The sequence below is a fragment of the Strix aluco genome, chromosome 5, assembly GCF_031877795.1.
Source record: "Strix aluco isolate bStrAlu1 chromosome 5, bStrAlu1.hap1, whole genome shotgun sequence".
Classification (NCBI taxonomy): Eukaryota; Metazoa; Chordata; class Aves; order Strigiformes; family Strigidae; genus Strix; species Strix aluco.
Genome location: NC_133935.1, coordinates 7,571,974 through 7,588,955, shown reverse-complemented (window position 1 = coordinate 7,588,955; position 16,982 = coordinate 7,571,974). Strand labels below are relative to the sequence as shown.

At 46.1% G+C, this 16,982-nt stretch overlaps 1 protein-coding gene across 3 annotated transcripts; it reads left to right on the top strand.

Moving 5' to 3' along the window:
* On the top strand, positions 1–6,543 carry LOC141923689 (olfactory receptor 2A12-like). 3 transcript variants are annotated; one of them, XM_074825306.1, is made up of 2 exons: positions 1–9; positions 5,611–6,543. In XM_074825306.1, the coding sequence occupies exons 1-2, from the start codon at positions 1–3 to the stop codon at positions 6,541–6,543; spliced, it is 942 nt and encodes a 313-aa protein (XP_074681407.1). The 3 variants fall into 3 exon arrangements, with proteins under 3 accessions (XP_074681407.1, XP_074681406.1, XP_074681408.1); XM_074825305.1 differs by lacking the exon at positions 1–9 and adding an exon at positions 4,554–4,565; XM_074825307.1 differs by lacking the exon at positions 1–9 and having other exon boundaries at positions 5,605–6,543.
* The last annotated feature ends 10,439 nt before the right edge of the window (positions 6,544–16,982 follow it).

The following is a 16,982-nucleotide window of genomic DNA, read 5'->3' as shown; positions in this document are numbered from 1 at the left end:
ATGCAAGGGGTTAAAAGATCTCCCATGAGAAGAAGTATGGATGGACCAGTTGTAAAGTTCCACACACGTAGTGTGCCCAGGAGTAACAGGTTTAGGACTTAGTAGTGTGCCTCTCACAACATGCAAAACTGCAGTCAGAAATGTGATTTGATACGGAACAGGATGATGAGATTCAGTAACCTCCCCGACACCAGCTGAGTTTTCCTGATATGAAGGTAATCATTCAATGTGCGCATCTGTGAATGCCAGTTTATGTTTAATCCAGAAGGCTGACCAAGCACCAGACCACAAAAATCCTGCTGTGCTTTCAGGCTTTAGCTTTCTGTCAGAAATTATTGTGCAGTATTACTATGTTCTGAGGGACTGTAGTCCCGAAGAAGCTCTTGAACTGGGTGGGTTCAGGATCAAGCTCCAGTCATTATCTCCAATGCCCAATGTCACAGCCTTCCTTTCCCCAAAAACAAGGATATTGTCTCAAAACCATGAGGTGCACTTTTCAGTAAACGTTGAAGAGTTTAGCAGCCTTTCAGAAAGACTTGCATCATGTTTGCAAGCTTCCCTGTCCAACAATGAACTCAAGAAATCTTAATACAGCTAAGATTGTTAGGAAATCCAGTTATGCTGTAAGCTTAGGCTTTAAAAGAACCACGAATATCAGAAGACTTTCAGGAGAAAAATAAGCACTCACAACACTGTTTATCACCACAACAGTTATGGAGCTAAGGTCTGAGGCACTGTTAAACCTCACCTGTCTCATGGGTTCTTCCAAAATATCCCAGTTAAGGCTAGAAATCAGTCAAGGAGGAAGCTATACCGCTTTTTCACCTCACCTCTCTCCCCAGTCCTGGCTCTAGGCACTTGAAAACCTTTCCAAGGCAGCCCAGTTTTCCCTCACCATACCAGCTCCTGTGGCTGCACTGACTATCAGAGGGGCCTTTGTAGGGCCTTGGTCAATCTTTGACTGCAACATTCTGGATGGGGCTATGCTCGTTGGAGGGGTGTAAGCCTCACTGCAGGTCCCTTTTGGGAGGGAGAGAGCTACACTGAGTAGGTTGCACGAGTGGCAGTGCTGAGGGGGTGTCAGCAGTTAAGTGGGAGTCTGGGGCATGAATAAGAGTCAGCAGAAGTCTCAGGTGACACTGCATGCCTGGGAGTAGAGGAGCTGTAAAGCTCAGCACGCTGTGAATAATTGAGCAATAGGGTCACTGTTTGATTGTTGGGCAGAATAAGGCCAGGATACTTCAAAACCAGCATTAAATTGTGCTGTGGGCATGCTCCAGCAGACAGGAGGACAGAATGGGATTCAATATCCTGGAAGGTGATAATATCCTAGACAACCTCATCTCCATCACAGGTACTTTTCCATCACTTAATTAGAGCCTGTGTAACAACAAGAAAGATGGATTTCCACGAGTGTAGCATCAATCTTCACCTCTGCACAATGAGCTGGTGATGTCTTGCTCTGTCCACTACATTGAGAGTGGAGTATTTTTCGCTGCTCATGGCAACACTGCAACAACAGCAGGAGCTGGCCAGAGCTTTGAAATCAAGACTTGTCCCCCTCCCCACCCCTGCAGAGAACATCCCAAAAGTTACCTTTGGTAGGTTTCACTAGAACACACGTGTTCTGCACTGGGGAGGAGGATGAGGTGAGAGAGGGAGATGGTGTGGGGTTCTTTCTGGATCTCAGTAAGAATGACTTAAATGATTTAATAAACCCTCTGTTTTCATAAGATAGAATAAGAAGAGGCATATAGGTAGCCAGTAAATCTTATGTCCCTTCAGATGCTGGGAACCTTGCATTCGTGCAGCATCGGACAGTCCCCAGCTGGATTTTCCCTTGGCACACTGTACAGATCCTGTCTGCGGAGAAGTTCCTCCTTTTTGGTCATTCAAGATATTATACAATTTTTCTCAGAAGAAAACAACTCTATTCATAAAGGATGTTCACATGAGGACTTCTTGAAGCACTTCAGTGCTGGTACCAAGCAGGAGATGCCTGTAGGCTCCTCTGTTACAATGAACGAACTAAGTTTATGCTGAGACCAAGGGACATGTGTGAGGACACAGACTGAAGGCCAGACTGTAACTACAGCCCAGCACAGACCTGCACCTACTCAGGTTAACTGCTGTGTGGATCACTAACTCCTCCAGTGATCTCCCAGTCAGGATCTCTACAACAGGCTGTTAAACTGCAAAGTAACTCAGTAACTAGAGAAGATCCGGGTCTTGAGGGGATGGTTAACCAAAGGGCCTCAAATCAAATCTCCTCTAAGCTCTTCCTGTGCTTACAGGGTTCTTAATCCTCTCAGGCATCTCCCAGTCTGCCCTCTTACTCCCAGCTCCTTCATTCCCTCCCTGCCTGCCCCACTTTGGCCCCTGCAGCAGCGCTCAGCTGAGCATCCTTAGTTGCTCATGGGGAAGAAGCACCCTCCTTGTTCTCCGTGGTGTTCCCCCAGCACAGGGTGCTGCAGCCAGGACAAAGCAGTCAGACACGGACACAGCACGCTGCACACAGTGCTTCTTATAGAGCAGCTCAGGAACAAGCAGGTGAGCTACGTCTCCCGCCTCTGACAAACAGCATTTTACATCAACGACCTTCAACATTGGGGTCTCTCCAGCCTCTCATTTTCCCAGTGTTGTAGGTGTTTGGTTGTGTGGTTAAAGGTTCATCTCCACAAACACAAAGGAGTACAAAGGATCAATGACAGGCAGAGGAACATGTCTTGTGAGAGCACATGTCTTACGAGGAGCAGCTGAGGGAACTGGGGTTGTTTAGTCTGGAGAAGAAGAGGCTGAGGGGAGACCTCATCACCCTCTACAACTACCTGAAAGGAGGTTGCAGAAAGCTGGGGATGAGCCTCTTTAATCAAGTAATAAGCAATAGGACAAGAGGGAATGGCCTCAAGTTGCACCAGGAAAGGTTTAGACTACATATTAGGAAGCATTTCTTTACAGAAGGGGTTGTTAGGTGTTGGAATGGGCTGCCCAGGGAGTTGATGGAGTCCCCATCCCCATAGAGTCAGCTACTGGAGGGACTGGGAGGCTAAACCAGCTGTGGGAGAGACCAGGGTATCTGGTAAGGTTCCCTGCTACGTAAGAGACCTGTTTTCATGTGTGTTGTTTCGTACCTGAGGCAGCTGGGAGACCATGGGATGCTGGGGCCAAGTACTGGATAGGTTGTCTAAGGTCACCTACTGATGGGACTCATGTGGCTTCTGTGCGTACATGTGTATATATTTTCCACTGAGTGTCACTCATGCTGCCTGACAGGAAACAGGATCAAGGTTGTTTGTGCTGTTTGTATTTGTGCAAGGGCGTTGTTTTAAATCAGTGTGAATCTATGTGACGGGGCATATTGTCCCAATCCAATATCAGGGAGGGTTCTTGAACGATCCCAAGAGCAAGATTAAGACACAAGTGAGGTCAGATGCTGCACAAACTTTGTAAGCTTTATTTCACAAAATAACTGATAATAGCAATAGGACAGAAGGAAGAAGAAAGGAAAAGTCAGAATACCTAAGCAAGCAAACAGAAAAGATGCAGCAATATTAGTTACCACCACCACAAGTCTAGCAAAGTTCCGTTGATCCGGTCCTGGTGCAGGTGATGGGGGGTTCCTGCAGGTGGTGGGGAATGTCACCACTGTGAGTATAGCAGTGTTCTGTTGGTCTGGTCCCGGTGCAGGCGATGGAGAGAAAGCAAACAGGCGAGAGCTTCGGCAGGCGAGAGCTTCGGCAGGCGAGAGCTTCGGGAGGTGAGAGCTTTGGCAGGTGAGAGCTTCGGCAGGTGAGAGCTTCAGGAGGTGAGAGCTTCAGCAGGTGAGAACTTCGGCAGGTGAGAGCTTCAGGAGGTGAGAGCTTCAGCAGGTGAGAACTTCGGCAGGCGAGAGCTTTAGCAGGTGAGAGCTTCAGGAGGTGAGAGAAAAAAGACAAGCGAAAAACTGCTACAAATGAGAAGCTTTGCTAGAGAGGAGCACACAGCCCCTTTTATACAGTCCCCATCACTAGTTTGCTCGTTGCCACATTTGCCCATTCACCGCCCCGTGTCCCCCTGTGTGCGCACGCCCAGATGCCCACAGTGGTCATACTGAGGGAGGGGTCGGCCATTGACGCCTTCAGCTTCCGCACGTCCCCCTTGTCCTCCGGCCCTGCGCGCACACACAGCTTTTCTAGCTCTGGGCGGATTTTGTCCTCCTGACAACGGGACATCGAGGCCCGGCCTATGAAATGGCGTGGGGCTGAAACAGAGAGCTGCCATCTTACACCACCCTGCGGCTCGGGGCGGGAGGTAATGGCGTAACAGCAATGCTGAGACAAAATGGCGGACACAGTCCCTTACCCATACATGTGTATGTGTGCTCGTGTGCCTGTGCCAGCTGGAAAACACATGTGCAGCCTCACTGCAGCAACATTGTACTGCATCGAGATACTGGATTTGGCAACTCCTACAGTAGGATTTATTGTATGCTAGTATCTCAGAAACAAAAAGCTCTGTATGCTGTTGGAGGCAGGGAAATTCTGGGAGACAGTGAAGGCATAAAGGGGAAAGTGATGAAGGAGATTGTGTTTAACAGAAGAGAAACCCATATTAATGAAGAACCAATAAGTACAATGCCATGTTAAGTACAATGACACACCCATTTCAGAATAAAGTGGTGTTTACTTTCTGGAAGGATCCCCAGAGCTCAGGTATGGAACTCTGGGGATTTAAACTTGAGATTAATTTTTGTCCTGCTGTTGGTAATCAAAACAGTGTCTCTTCAGACACAATACACAGAAAACTTTGGCTTTAAAAACAAATGAATGTAGGGAGCTGAACACAGTGGAACAGCTCTTTGTTTCACCTGTTGTCTGAGAAAGTACACAGAACTTCTAATAAGGTTTCCCTCATCAAAAACACAGAGCTGAACAAACCACATTTGTTCAGATGCTACAGGTAAGGAAACTCTTATGTATAAATGTTAATAACATTCTTCTAGCAATAACTATCTGCTGTACATCCAAGTGTAGCTCTCAATTTGTTCAGCAATCTGAAGTTAGATATAGAATAATGAATCAAGCAACTGCAGGATTCAATATAAACGCATTTTACTAAGGTGAAGAAGACACAGCAATGGATTAGAAATGCTAGTTGGTTTAATGGTGAAACTGGAATTATTCTGTGAACTGTGCATTCATTTTAATATCGACTTAATTTAAAATAGCTACTTTGAAGATGTTCTGACTTCACCTGCAATCTTCATTATGATAGAGAGCTGTTATTTTCTCCAACAGAGAAACACCTCCCCTCCCCCCAAAAAAACCAACGCAGAAAAAGAAAGACATCAAGGGCAAGCTAGGCAGTAAAGTTGTGTGAGATTGCTCAAAACTGCTCAAAGTTTGTACAGAGATTACAGCTTGCAATCTGTATCACTCAGGATGGTGAGGGTAGTATGCACTTTCCACTGGAGTCAGAGGGAAAAACAGGGAGAAGGGAGCTGCAGTGTAAAGAGTAAAGGACACAACATTCTTAGGAAAACTCTCAATTTTCTTTCCTTTCCCTTGTTCCTTCCCTTCCAGATCTCTGTGGTGGCACTTTGTCCTGCCTCACCTCCCGTGCAGCATGCAGAATGAAACAACTGTCACAGAATTCATCCTCCTGGGGTTCTCCAGCAACCCAGCCCTGCAGCTCTGCCTCTTTGGCCTTTTCTCTGTCCTCTACTCTGCCACTCTGATGGGAAATGCACTTGTCTTTGTGCTTATCTGCCTGGACTACCGTCTCCACAGCCCCATGTACTTCTTCCTCTGCCACCTCTCCATTGTGGACATCTGCTACGCCTCCAACAATGTCCCCCATATGCTGAGGAACCTCCTTGGACAAGGCAGAACCATCTCCTTTGCTGGGTGTGGGACACAGATACATCTTTATTTAATCTTTGCACTTACAGAGTGCGTGCTGCTGGCCGTGATGTCTTATGATCGCTATGTGGCAATCTGCCATCCCCTCCGCTACGCCCTCATCATGAACTGGAGGCTGTGCCTCACTCTTGCTGCAGTTTCATGGGCTTTTGGGTTTGTATTTGGTACACTACAAGCCTCTCTGGCTTTACACCTGCCTTTTTGTGGCCCGTGTGAGGTTGACCACTTCTTCTGTGAAATCCTTGCTGTCCTAAAGCTAGCCTGCACTGACACTACTGCCAATAAAGTCCTGATCTTTGTTGTTTGCGTGTGCTTCCTCCTCTTCCCTTTAGCCTTAATCCTAATTTCCTACCTGCACATCCTGGCCACCATTCTGCGCATCCGCTCTGCGCCAGGATGGCACAAAACATTCTCCACCTGTGGCTCCCACCTGACTGTGGTGGGTCTGTTTTATGGAAATGCCATCTTCATGTACATGGGGCCTCAGAGCAGTAACTCATCTGGGAGGGAGAAAGTTCTTTCCCTTTTCTACAGTCTTGTCAGCCCCTGTTTGAACCCCCTGATTTACAGTCTGAGGAACAAGCAGGTGAAGGAAGCCTTGATGAAGCTTCAGAGAAGGAGAAGAGTCTTTCATTCCATGTAGTCCAGGCTCTAGTCTTTCACCTGTCTCCTATCTTTCTGGTCTTTCTTCTTGAGCTTTTTGGTTATTTCTCACAGAATTTTAAGTGGTTAAAACATGACACAAGAGATGATTCAAATGCATTTGTCTCTGTTTCTCTGTACAGTCTAATGAATATCATAACACAAAATGACTAATTATTATTCCTTTTGTTAGAGATAACTAATTATGCTTCCTCATATACAGGCATCCTAGGCAGGTAGCATGTTTTACCGGAACTATTGACCCAGCTGGAAAAAATAGTTTGTCTTCTCAGTTCTAACTAGCAGTCAGAATAAACTACTGTGCAGCAGTTTTTTTTCTGAGTACATGAGTTGATCTAATAAGATATTATTTTTCCCTACCATATTTGTATTTCCTATACCCTTAGGATGCTAGAGCGTCAACTCTATTATTAGAAAGAAAAAGAGAGAAAAGATGATGCTAAGGGGCTTTGCTTCTCAGGATGGTGAACAAGCCTGTGAAGGGTTTTGCTTCTGCACACTTTTTGAGCTTGACACCTCTCATGCAGGAAGTGAACTTGATGACTACTGCAGTGAAGAAACTAGCTTTGTGTGGTTTTGCCAGGCTGCTACCCACAGCAGTTCCTCGGACTGAGCTAGCTGAGGTATCTGCACACTGCAGGGTAGTTCTTGCATTGACCCTGACTCAGGGCGTAGGCTCTTAGCACCTTCCTGTTTACCCACACTTCAAATGTCTTTCTTCCTGCAGCTCTATTTGCTGACAATTATGGTTTGGAAAACCTTCCCTGGTCTCTGTGTTGACATGTCTAACTGGGAGGTCTAATGGCTACAAAGTGCCATATATTCCACCGGTCTATCGGCTTTCATGGAATTAATTGCTTGCAGGGTCATTCCTTCCAGGAAATAAGGCTGCTAACTGGGATGGGGTTTTCAAAATAACGGACTACATTCAACATGCAATTCTTCTGGATTTTTCTACTTGGCAAAAGTTAGAGGAGAAGGAAAAAATCTCCCTACCCCTCATCGTAAACAAGCCTTTGAAGGTTCCTGCCTTATATGTTCATTCAGGAGAATGACTGCACGTACCTGTTGTTGAAAACTTCCTGTGAAATGTGTAACAGTTGAGACAGCTGTCCTCTTTCAAAAGAAGAGAAATGGGAAAGCTGGCACCCCCTTCAGCAACAGGAGCCAGCCATGGCTGTGTTCCCTAATGTGAACACACTAAATGTCAAAAATCAGTTAGCCACTTACCATCTGGTTTGAACACTTGTTCATCTACCAGAGGAGACTATTGCTGATGTTTTAACCCTGAGCATCAACAAAACAGATACATCAATCCATTCCTACTTGAATTGTACAGAAGTTCAGCTTTTTCTGTTGAACAGGAGAAAAGCAGAACTGAAAACCACAAAGAGCACCTGAAAATCAAACCACAACATTCACACATTTATAAAGCTAGACACTCATTGTAGCTGAAGGTTGGTATTAAGACAAAGGTTTTAGGTTTTAGAAGAGCAAACTTCAGCTCACTAAGAGCTCATATGGGAGGGATTCCATAGGAAGCTTCCTTGGAGGATAAAGGAGCTTGAGAGTGCTGTGGGTTTTTCAGGAACACTTTCCTGGAAGCACAAAATCAGTTCATACCCTTTACAGGTAAGGGAAGTAAGCTGAGAAAGAGACCCCCTGACTTAACTGCGAGTTTCCAAGTCCACTCAAAACCAGAAGAGAAGCGTACCAGAGATGAAAAAGTGTACAAATACCCATTGAGAACTACAAGGGCATTGCCAGCGTGTGTAGAGATCCAGTTAGAAAAGCAAAATCTCAGCTTGAATTGAAATTGGCCAGAGATGTCAAAAAACTACAAGAAAGGGTTCTTCAGTTACATAAACAACAAGCAGAAACAGAAGGAAAATATTGGCCCCCTGTTAAACAGGAGACATGAATCCGTTACCAGCAATGTTGAAAAGGCAGAAGTTCTCAGCACTTTCTCCACCCTGTCTCTAGCAGTGCTGTTGGGCTCCAGGCCTTGGGGACAAAAATCCAGGTTATTGCAAACACAGACCCACCATCAGTGAAGGAAGAGTTGGTATGTGAATGACTACAGGAGCTTGACCCCTACAAATTGATAAGCCCTGACACTATCCACTCGAGAGCATTAAGAGAGCTGGCTGATGTCTTTGCAAGGCTGCTCTCTGTAATCTTTTAGAAGTTGTGGAGATCAGGGGACATCCCAGAAGACTGAAAGAAGGCTAATGTTACCCCCATCTACAAGAAGGGCTTAAAGGAGGATCCAGGAAATTATAGACCCATCAGTCTTACTTCAATCCCTGAGAAAGTTATGGAATGAATCCTTCTGGGTGCTATCACAAGGCAAAAGATGCACATGATTGGGAAAAGCCAACACAGGTTCATCAAGGGCAGATTGTGCTTGACAAACCTGATCACCTTCTACAACAAAGTAATCTGCTCGGTTGATATGGGGTGGGTGGTGAAGACTGTCTACCTGGATTTCTCCAAAGCTTTTGATATGGTTTTTATATGGTTTTCCACAACTTCCTCCTAAAGAAACTGGTGTGTTATGGTCTAGACAAGTGGTTTGTGCAGTGGGTGGGGAACTGGCTGACAGACTGCACCTAGAGGGTGGTGGGAAATAGTTCTTTTTCAAACCGGCAACTTGAAACAAGTGAGGTCATCCAGGGCTTGATATTGGGCCTAATATCTTTATTTAATTTCTTTTAATTTTTTAAAATTTTCTATTTAATTTAATATCTTCATAAGTGATCTGGATGATGAGGTCAAGTGTACCCTGATGAAGTTTACTGATGATACCAAACTGAGTGGGGAAGTGGACACTCCAGAAGGGAGAGCCACCTGCAGGAAGACCTGGATAGGCTGGAAGAGTGGGCTAACAAGAACCTTATGAAGTTCAACGAGGACAAGCGTAAGGTCTTGCACCTGGGAAAACATAATGCAGGAGTGCAGCACTGACTGAAATCTGCCTGGCTGGGGAGCAGCTCTGTGGAAAGGGATCTGGGGGTCCTGGTGGACAAGCAGCTCAGTATGAGTGAACAGTGTGCTGCAGCACAGAATGTCAACAGGATGGGTTGTATCACCAAGGCATCACCAGCACAGATAAAGAAGTCATTATCCCACTCTACTCAGCGCTTGTCAGGCCACACCTGGAATAGTGTGTTCAGTTTTGGTCCCAGCTGTACAAAAAAGATGTAGACAGGCTTGAGAGGGCTCAGAGAAGGGCCACAAAGAGGATCAAGGGGCTGGGCAGCCTGCCCTGAGAGGAAAAGCTGAGAGAAATGGGTTTGTTCAGTCTTGAGAAGGCTTAGGGGAGACCTTATCACCATGTTCCAGTATTTAAAAGGTGGCTACAAAGAAGATGGAGACTCCCTTTTTACATGGAGTCACATGGAAAAGACGAGGGGTAATGGGTACAGGTTACGCCTGGGAAGATTCCGATTGAACACAAGAGGAAAATTTGCCAGAGTGAAAACAATCAGCCATTGGAATAATCTCCCCAAGAAAGTGGTGGATTGCCCAACATTGAACAGTTTAAGATTCAGCTGGACAGGCTGCTGGGCCATCTTGTCTAGACTGTGTTTTGCCAAGAAAGGTTGGACCAGATGATCCTTGAGGTCCCTTCCAACCTGGCATTCTATGATGCTATGATTGTAGCTGTTTCTGGAACACTAAGATGATTAAGGGGCCAAATTCCATTTTCCAAGGCACCCATGCCATAAACAAAACTATACCTATTAAAAATTTGGCAGAATTTTAAAAGTGAAAAAGAGGTGGGAATAAAGAAATATCCATTCCCTAAAGTAGATCATTGCTGATTTCAGCATGAAAAGCATCAGCATTATCATGCTACCTGCAACATCTGGATAATTGTGTCTGTAAGACAGGTCCACTGCCTTCATTATCCTTTCCTATCCCCACATTGGCTTTCAGTTCAGAGCCAGACATCATTCCTGCACACACAGATGCATAGGAGAAGTTAGACTAGATGGGACCTCTGGGGGGTCACCTGGCCCAGCACCCTATTTCTGAGGCAGGGTACCTCCTGATGCATGACTGCATCATTCTTGCCAGGCCCTGAGATCACCAGTGTATTCCTGAAGTATTCGGAGTATTCAGTTCCTCATTTTATACCACCCTGTAGAGGGAAGAAGAATAATGGTTGTGTCTTTACGAACCAGATGGGTGTAGAGCTGTTCAATGAAGAACAGTCATTGCAGTCAATTGCAGTTTTCGGAGAAGTAATCTCTGCTTGATTTGGTCTTTGGGGACAACCTCTAGGGTTTGAGGTTTGGGGTTTGGGGAGGGATTTCACAGTGGGTGTCTGACAGGAGTCACTTCTTCCCTCAGATGGCAAGGGAAGCACAGCTGAAGAGCACAACAGGAAAGGGAGGAGCATCTATAGGTGGAGAAGTGGATGGAAGGATGGAAGAACGCAGGAGGAAATAGCTGAGAAGGGAACTGAACCTGTGCTGAGTGAGTGAAATCCCAGCTTCTGTCTGACAGCGACTGGGCAACAAGTGCTACAGCAGCAGCGGTGGCTGTGCCCGAGCTGCCAGGAACGCAATACGCTGCCAGAGCCCGAACCGTGCACGTGGATCACACAGCCCTACTCAGTACTTCGGGCAAGGGAGCTGCGGGCCGAGGCTCTGCCTGCCCACACAGGGGAGGGTCCCGTGGCACCCGGAGAGGAGCCGCACGAGGCATCATTAAGGAGTCCACACTTCAATGATAACAAGTCTGAGGGGGCTTCCGCAAGGGACACGAGTGACTCCCCAGTGCCGTTGTTGGGCTGTGACACAGGCCACAGTGGGGCTTGTTAAAAGTTAAGAGTTCTTCTTTTACAAAGCATTTACACATGTGCTGGTGACAATGTTAGGGGCTGGCGGCACAGGGCCACCAGACAGTGCTCGGTGAAGCCCCTGGGGCTGTGAGCAAAGCCAGCACAACAACAGCCAGTTCCTCCCCCAAGCTGAGGCCAGGTGATGAGCTCTGCTGTCACCTTCCCTGGCCACGGGCAGCCAGCACCACCCGCTCTGCAGCTCTGCCCTTCTGCCACAGCCCCAGGGTCTCTGGGCACGGCTGCTGCAGGCACGAGAACGCAGGCACGGCACATGCAGTGAGGGAAGAAGGCTCCAGCATCTCGCTGTGACTCCCACCTGCCTCCCTGCCCTGTCCCCTCATGTGCATGAGAAATACATCACTTCTCCTGTTTGCAGGCACACACACAAATGCTTCTACACATCTAATTCAATGGCATCTTGTTGGGAATTAATGCTCAGCTCGTGCTGGTTTTACTCTGAATCCAAAAATGTCTTACCGTGGTTGGGACTGCTAAACTGCAGACAGGATCCAGAAACAAGAGTGACCCTTTCAGAGAGACCAAAACTGCCCCATTTCATTTCTTTATGCATGAAAGGGTTAACACAGAGGGCTTTTCCCTCTCACTGCCTCTTCCTCTGCTTGTCCCAGCATTAAATGCGGGACTTTGTCATCTCCCACTTTCCCATGTTGCCCCTGATAATTCTCCCCATGGCTCTAGGATCCCCTTTTGTCCAAAACATTGAATCTGCAACTGTGAGCCACTGCTGACCCCTTTCCCTCTCTGCATTCATTTCATTTCCAGAAACTAGTGCAGTTATTCAACACACCTCAGTATGGGTCGAACTTAAGGATTACTCTTCTCTATCACTTTCTCATGACAGGTTATCTGGTGACACACATCTCAAACTAGGAAGGGGAACAACCAAAACACTGTGAGGTTTTCCTTGGCCTCTTTTCAGATTTCCAGGTGTAGGGTGCTTTTTTTAACCTTTGATTGCCCTAATATACTGAAAATATTTTAAATCTCCTAGCATTGCAGCAGGTGACTTTGTTACATTTGGACCACTGATTATTAGTCAGGAATACCTGCTAATTTTACAAATTCCCCATAGCATCTGGATTTATATCAGTATCATTTATATCAGCAACAAGAAAACTTCTGTGGTGCCACTGAGAAACATTCTCAGGTGTCTTAGCTATGTGTTTATGTGCTACATCTTGTCTCTGAGGCTTGAATACAATGGGAGATGGATGTTTCTCTCCCCTTATCTTGACTAGAAACCACTTCTGAAAAGGGTTAGTAGAACAACATTGAAAGAAGAGTGTGTTTTAACTGTTTCTTGAGTCAAATTGCTTCTTGCCCTCAGTTTCTATGAAATCCTCAATGAGCTGTGTCACCTGTGTGTAGCAGTTTTGAGTGGAATGCATTTGCCTATGGAAACCAGACAACACACTTCCCTATGTCACATGTGCCCGCCCTTTATCTTCTCTCACTTCCCATGGAGTTCCGGGGAAAACTTACTTCAGCCTAGATGTATAGGATACACACTTAACATCCAGAAGACCTTGAAATGTGGAAATAAAGAGGACAAGTGGGGGAAAATGAGTAACAGCCACTGTCAGAAAGCAGCTTTTCCTGCTTTCCCAGGGTCCTGAGTGCTGATACACCCAATGGGAAGATCGCCCCACAGCAGGGCCTGTCCTTTGCGCTTTGCCTGGAAGAAAAGCAGGCAGTGTGCTCAGGCTGGATGAGGAACCTGAGGGCTGTCCGGGAGCCATGGAGAGAAAGGTGTGGAAGACAATGGTTGTTGGGCTCTGCATGGACAGGCAGCTGTGGGAATTGGGGTGCTCGCTGTGGTGAGCCCAAGGGCTTTTCTGCCCTCCCCACCCAGGAAGGGCAAACGCTGCTGGACTGCAGGACACTTGCTGTCTCTCTCATATTCCCCCTTGGGATCTTGAAAGAAGGACATAAACATCCCTTTGCTCTTCCAGAAATATTCACCCTCACCATCCCACACAGCCTGCACCCATCCTCTGCGGGGCAGATCCCTTCTTCCCCTCTCAGCTGCTTTCTGGACAAGTGAAACCTGAGCTGGAGGCAGGAGCTGCCCATCAGGGCCAGTTGCCCTCCAGGCAGGTTCCTGCCCCCTCCTTCTCAGCAAGGGCTGCTCTACAGCCTCCCTTGGCAGAGCTTTCTGCCTGTGTCTGGCTGCATGCCTTTGGCCAGCCAGGAGACACTAGTCCAACACACAGCACAAAGGGCCCATGTCCCACACGGCATTGCAAAAGCTTTTATTGTACCCTTAGACCGCAGTGCTGGAGTTGGCAAGAGCCCTGCACGTGTAGCAGCCCTTGCCTCGCTCGTGTGGGGCACGAGCTTCTGCTTTCTTCTCACTTGACAGCAGCAGTGGCACGGCCAGGTGCAGCCCTTTGCCTCGGGTGTCTCTTCTTACTCTTGGTCGTCTTCTTGTTGGAGCTGCTACAAGGGGGGAGCTGCTACAAGGCCAAGTGCTCTCCTCTCCTCTGCGTTCTCCTCCCTGCCTCCCTGCCCTGTGACAGCTCTCCCTCCAGCCTGTGCCTCTCCCCTCCAGCCCAATCCCACATTGCCGCTCTTGGGGACAGGACCTCCTGCCCCGTGTCATGGAATTCCAGAGCCACAGGCTGCCCAGACATGGGTCCCATCCCATCCTGCCTGTCCAGGCCAGTCACCCCAGAAGGGTCATTAGTAGGGACGTATTAAGCAGTGACAAAACCTGGAGTTTGAACGTTTCAGTGCCAGCACCCATTCTCCCCTCCTCCATTCCAGCCTTGTCTCTTAGATGGAAGAAAATACCCAATATTGGTGCCAGGTGTGTGAGAGAGAAATGCAGGGACTCCCCATGTGAGTTAAGTTTCATCAAGTCATTGACACTGTGAATGAGCAATTGCACTTAGGTGATACAAATTTTCAAAGATCTGTGATGAAGGATGTTTAAAAACAAACCTTTGGGTAAAGGGAACAATAGCTTCTCTTCTAATAAATAAATGTAGTTTTTAGCCTTGGTTTTGTTTGATTTTCATGTAAGCTTCCTCATTTTTCTCTTTGTCTGTAGATCTTCATATCACAAGTTTATTAGGTACATGGCTTAAAACTCCTCTGGAGCCCTAGGTGGGCAGCAAGTAAGTAACTTATTGTTACTACTATTAGCCTGAGAGTTATTCTCATGTGAAAGACTGAAAGTGTGAAATGTTTTCAGTCCCTGTGGCATTTCAAGGTATAATGTTGCATTTGGGAAAAAATCAGCTTTTCTAATGGATTAAGCTGCGCTACTATTATTTCATTCCTTTGTCTTATGATCAGTCTTTCCAGCAGAACTTTTTTGGCATAAATGAGAAAAGGAAATCAAATCCTCACAACAGAATTAATCCTGCTCAGATTTGCCATTTTTCTGGATGTGCAGCTTGGGTTCTTCCTGGTGTTTTTCATCACATACCTGCTTATGTTTACCAGAAAGGTCACCATTATGGTAAGGATTGACTGTACTCTCCCACTTATTTCTTTCTTTCCCTCCGTTTCTTCATTTTCATAGATCTGTTATTAATTAGGCATTGTCCCTTGGCTGTTGGCAAATTTCTTAGAAGAAAGAAAGACCGTTTCATTTATTGCTTGTCTTATGCAGATGTTTTTCCTCACTGGTTCTTCATGCTCATTTTGTTTCCTTCTAGCAGCAATGGGTTATGATTGCTGCTTTGCAATATATAAGCCTTCAAACTCATTCTCATGAACACCAAAGCCTGTACTCATCTGGTGGCCTTTTCAGCACTAACTGGGTTTGTGCTGTCTCCAAGAGACACATCTTCCATATTTCCGTTAAGCTCCTCTGGCCATAAGGTTAACCTCTTCTTTTGTGACATGGTACTTGGGATTATATGGCTTGCATGGACAGCAATGGAATGGAATTTCTCATGTTCAGTCTTAGCATGTTGGTTATATTTGGCTCATTCCTACTGATGCTGCTTTCTTATGGCTTCATCATAAAGAAAACTCCCTCTACTGAAGAGAAGAAAAAAGTTTTTCTTAGGTGCTTCTCTCATCTTGTTGTGGTTGCTGTGCACTTTGACTGTGTCTCCATGATATATTTGAGGTCCAAATCAAGATCTATCTTGGATGAAGACACTTTTCTTTCTGTTACATCTACTGTAATGAATCCCTTGTTAACTCTGTAGAACCTGAACAAACAAGAACATGCAGCTGGCCCTTAAGAAGACCCTTGGCAGAAAATAGTTTACTGCGAGTACATTCAGAGCTGAGTTAGAGAGCTAGTTTAACTCCTTGAGAACTCCTGACCCAATCCAGCAGCTGACAGTGTCATGGAAAGAAAAGGCTGTGATATCAACTGCATCATGGGACAATCTTGCCTATTGAGTGCATTCTGAGAATTAAATGCTCCTCAGGAATCATTCTCATGCAAGAAAACCTTCAGTGAACAGAGGCTGGTAAAAACATGACTTCAGAAATACCTACAGCATAGTAGCATTTGCCACTCTGCTTCTGAGGTGTCTGCTTGAACACATTCTTAATTTTCTTTTCACCAGGCCATTTTTGTCCCATCTAGAATGTCTAGGACGTCAACCTCCTTATGGGTATTTTTTAGGAAGTGATTAGGAGGGGGATGCCAGTACCATCAGGCCTGCAACAGTTGTCAGGATGATAATACCAGTATGCTTGATCCGTCTCAGATGTTCCCCTGCTAACTACTGAAAGCATCCTGCTCTCTCCAAATCTTCCTGACTGAAGAAGTTGTTTCAACATGTGTTCCATGGTCAGAACATTGTTTGCTTTATGGTCCTTATTAGGTTGTGGTAATCAAGGGCAGGGATGCTCAGCAGGTGCTCTTGGACAGTCCAGATCATGATTTGCATACTTTATTATCCCATTCCTTGTCCCTCCAGTGCATTCTCCTCCCATATAAACAACCTGCCCCCTTTTTCTCACTGATCCCTGTTTTCTACATCTGTTATGTAATTTGAGATTTATGATACTGTTATCTTGGCAATTTTGGCCCTATATGGTATTACTCATATAACTTAACTATGGTTGACCTTGGAAAATAACTTGTCACCAATACCTCCCTCCAATTATTTGTTTAGTGCAATGATTTCTCACATAAACTGCCCCTTAACCACCTGAGAAATCCAGCCATTCTTCATGATGCTTTCTGGAACATTTATGAGCCTCTCACACTGTTAATTGCCACATTGGGTGATTCCTCATGTCATGGTCAGTAGCTTCCTAACCCTGAGTTGGTTAGTTTAACCTCAGGGCAGGGCATAGTCATCAGTCTACATGTGCCTGGAGTCCTAGCAGTTGCCATTGGGGTATTTCAAACACAAATACAGGCCCAAAGAACCACTCTTAGAAGAGGCAGTACAGCTCTGGGGCTGAGAATTCACCATGCCTGTAACCTGAGGAGGCAGCAGAGGGAAGAGTTTCTTAACCTCCTCACAAACCAATGTCACAGAATTCTTCCTGATTTCTTCCTGAAAACTGGATTTCCCTGTTTCTCCATTGCACAAATTCTGCTGGTTTTGGTGGTCTCCTTCATG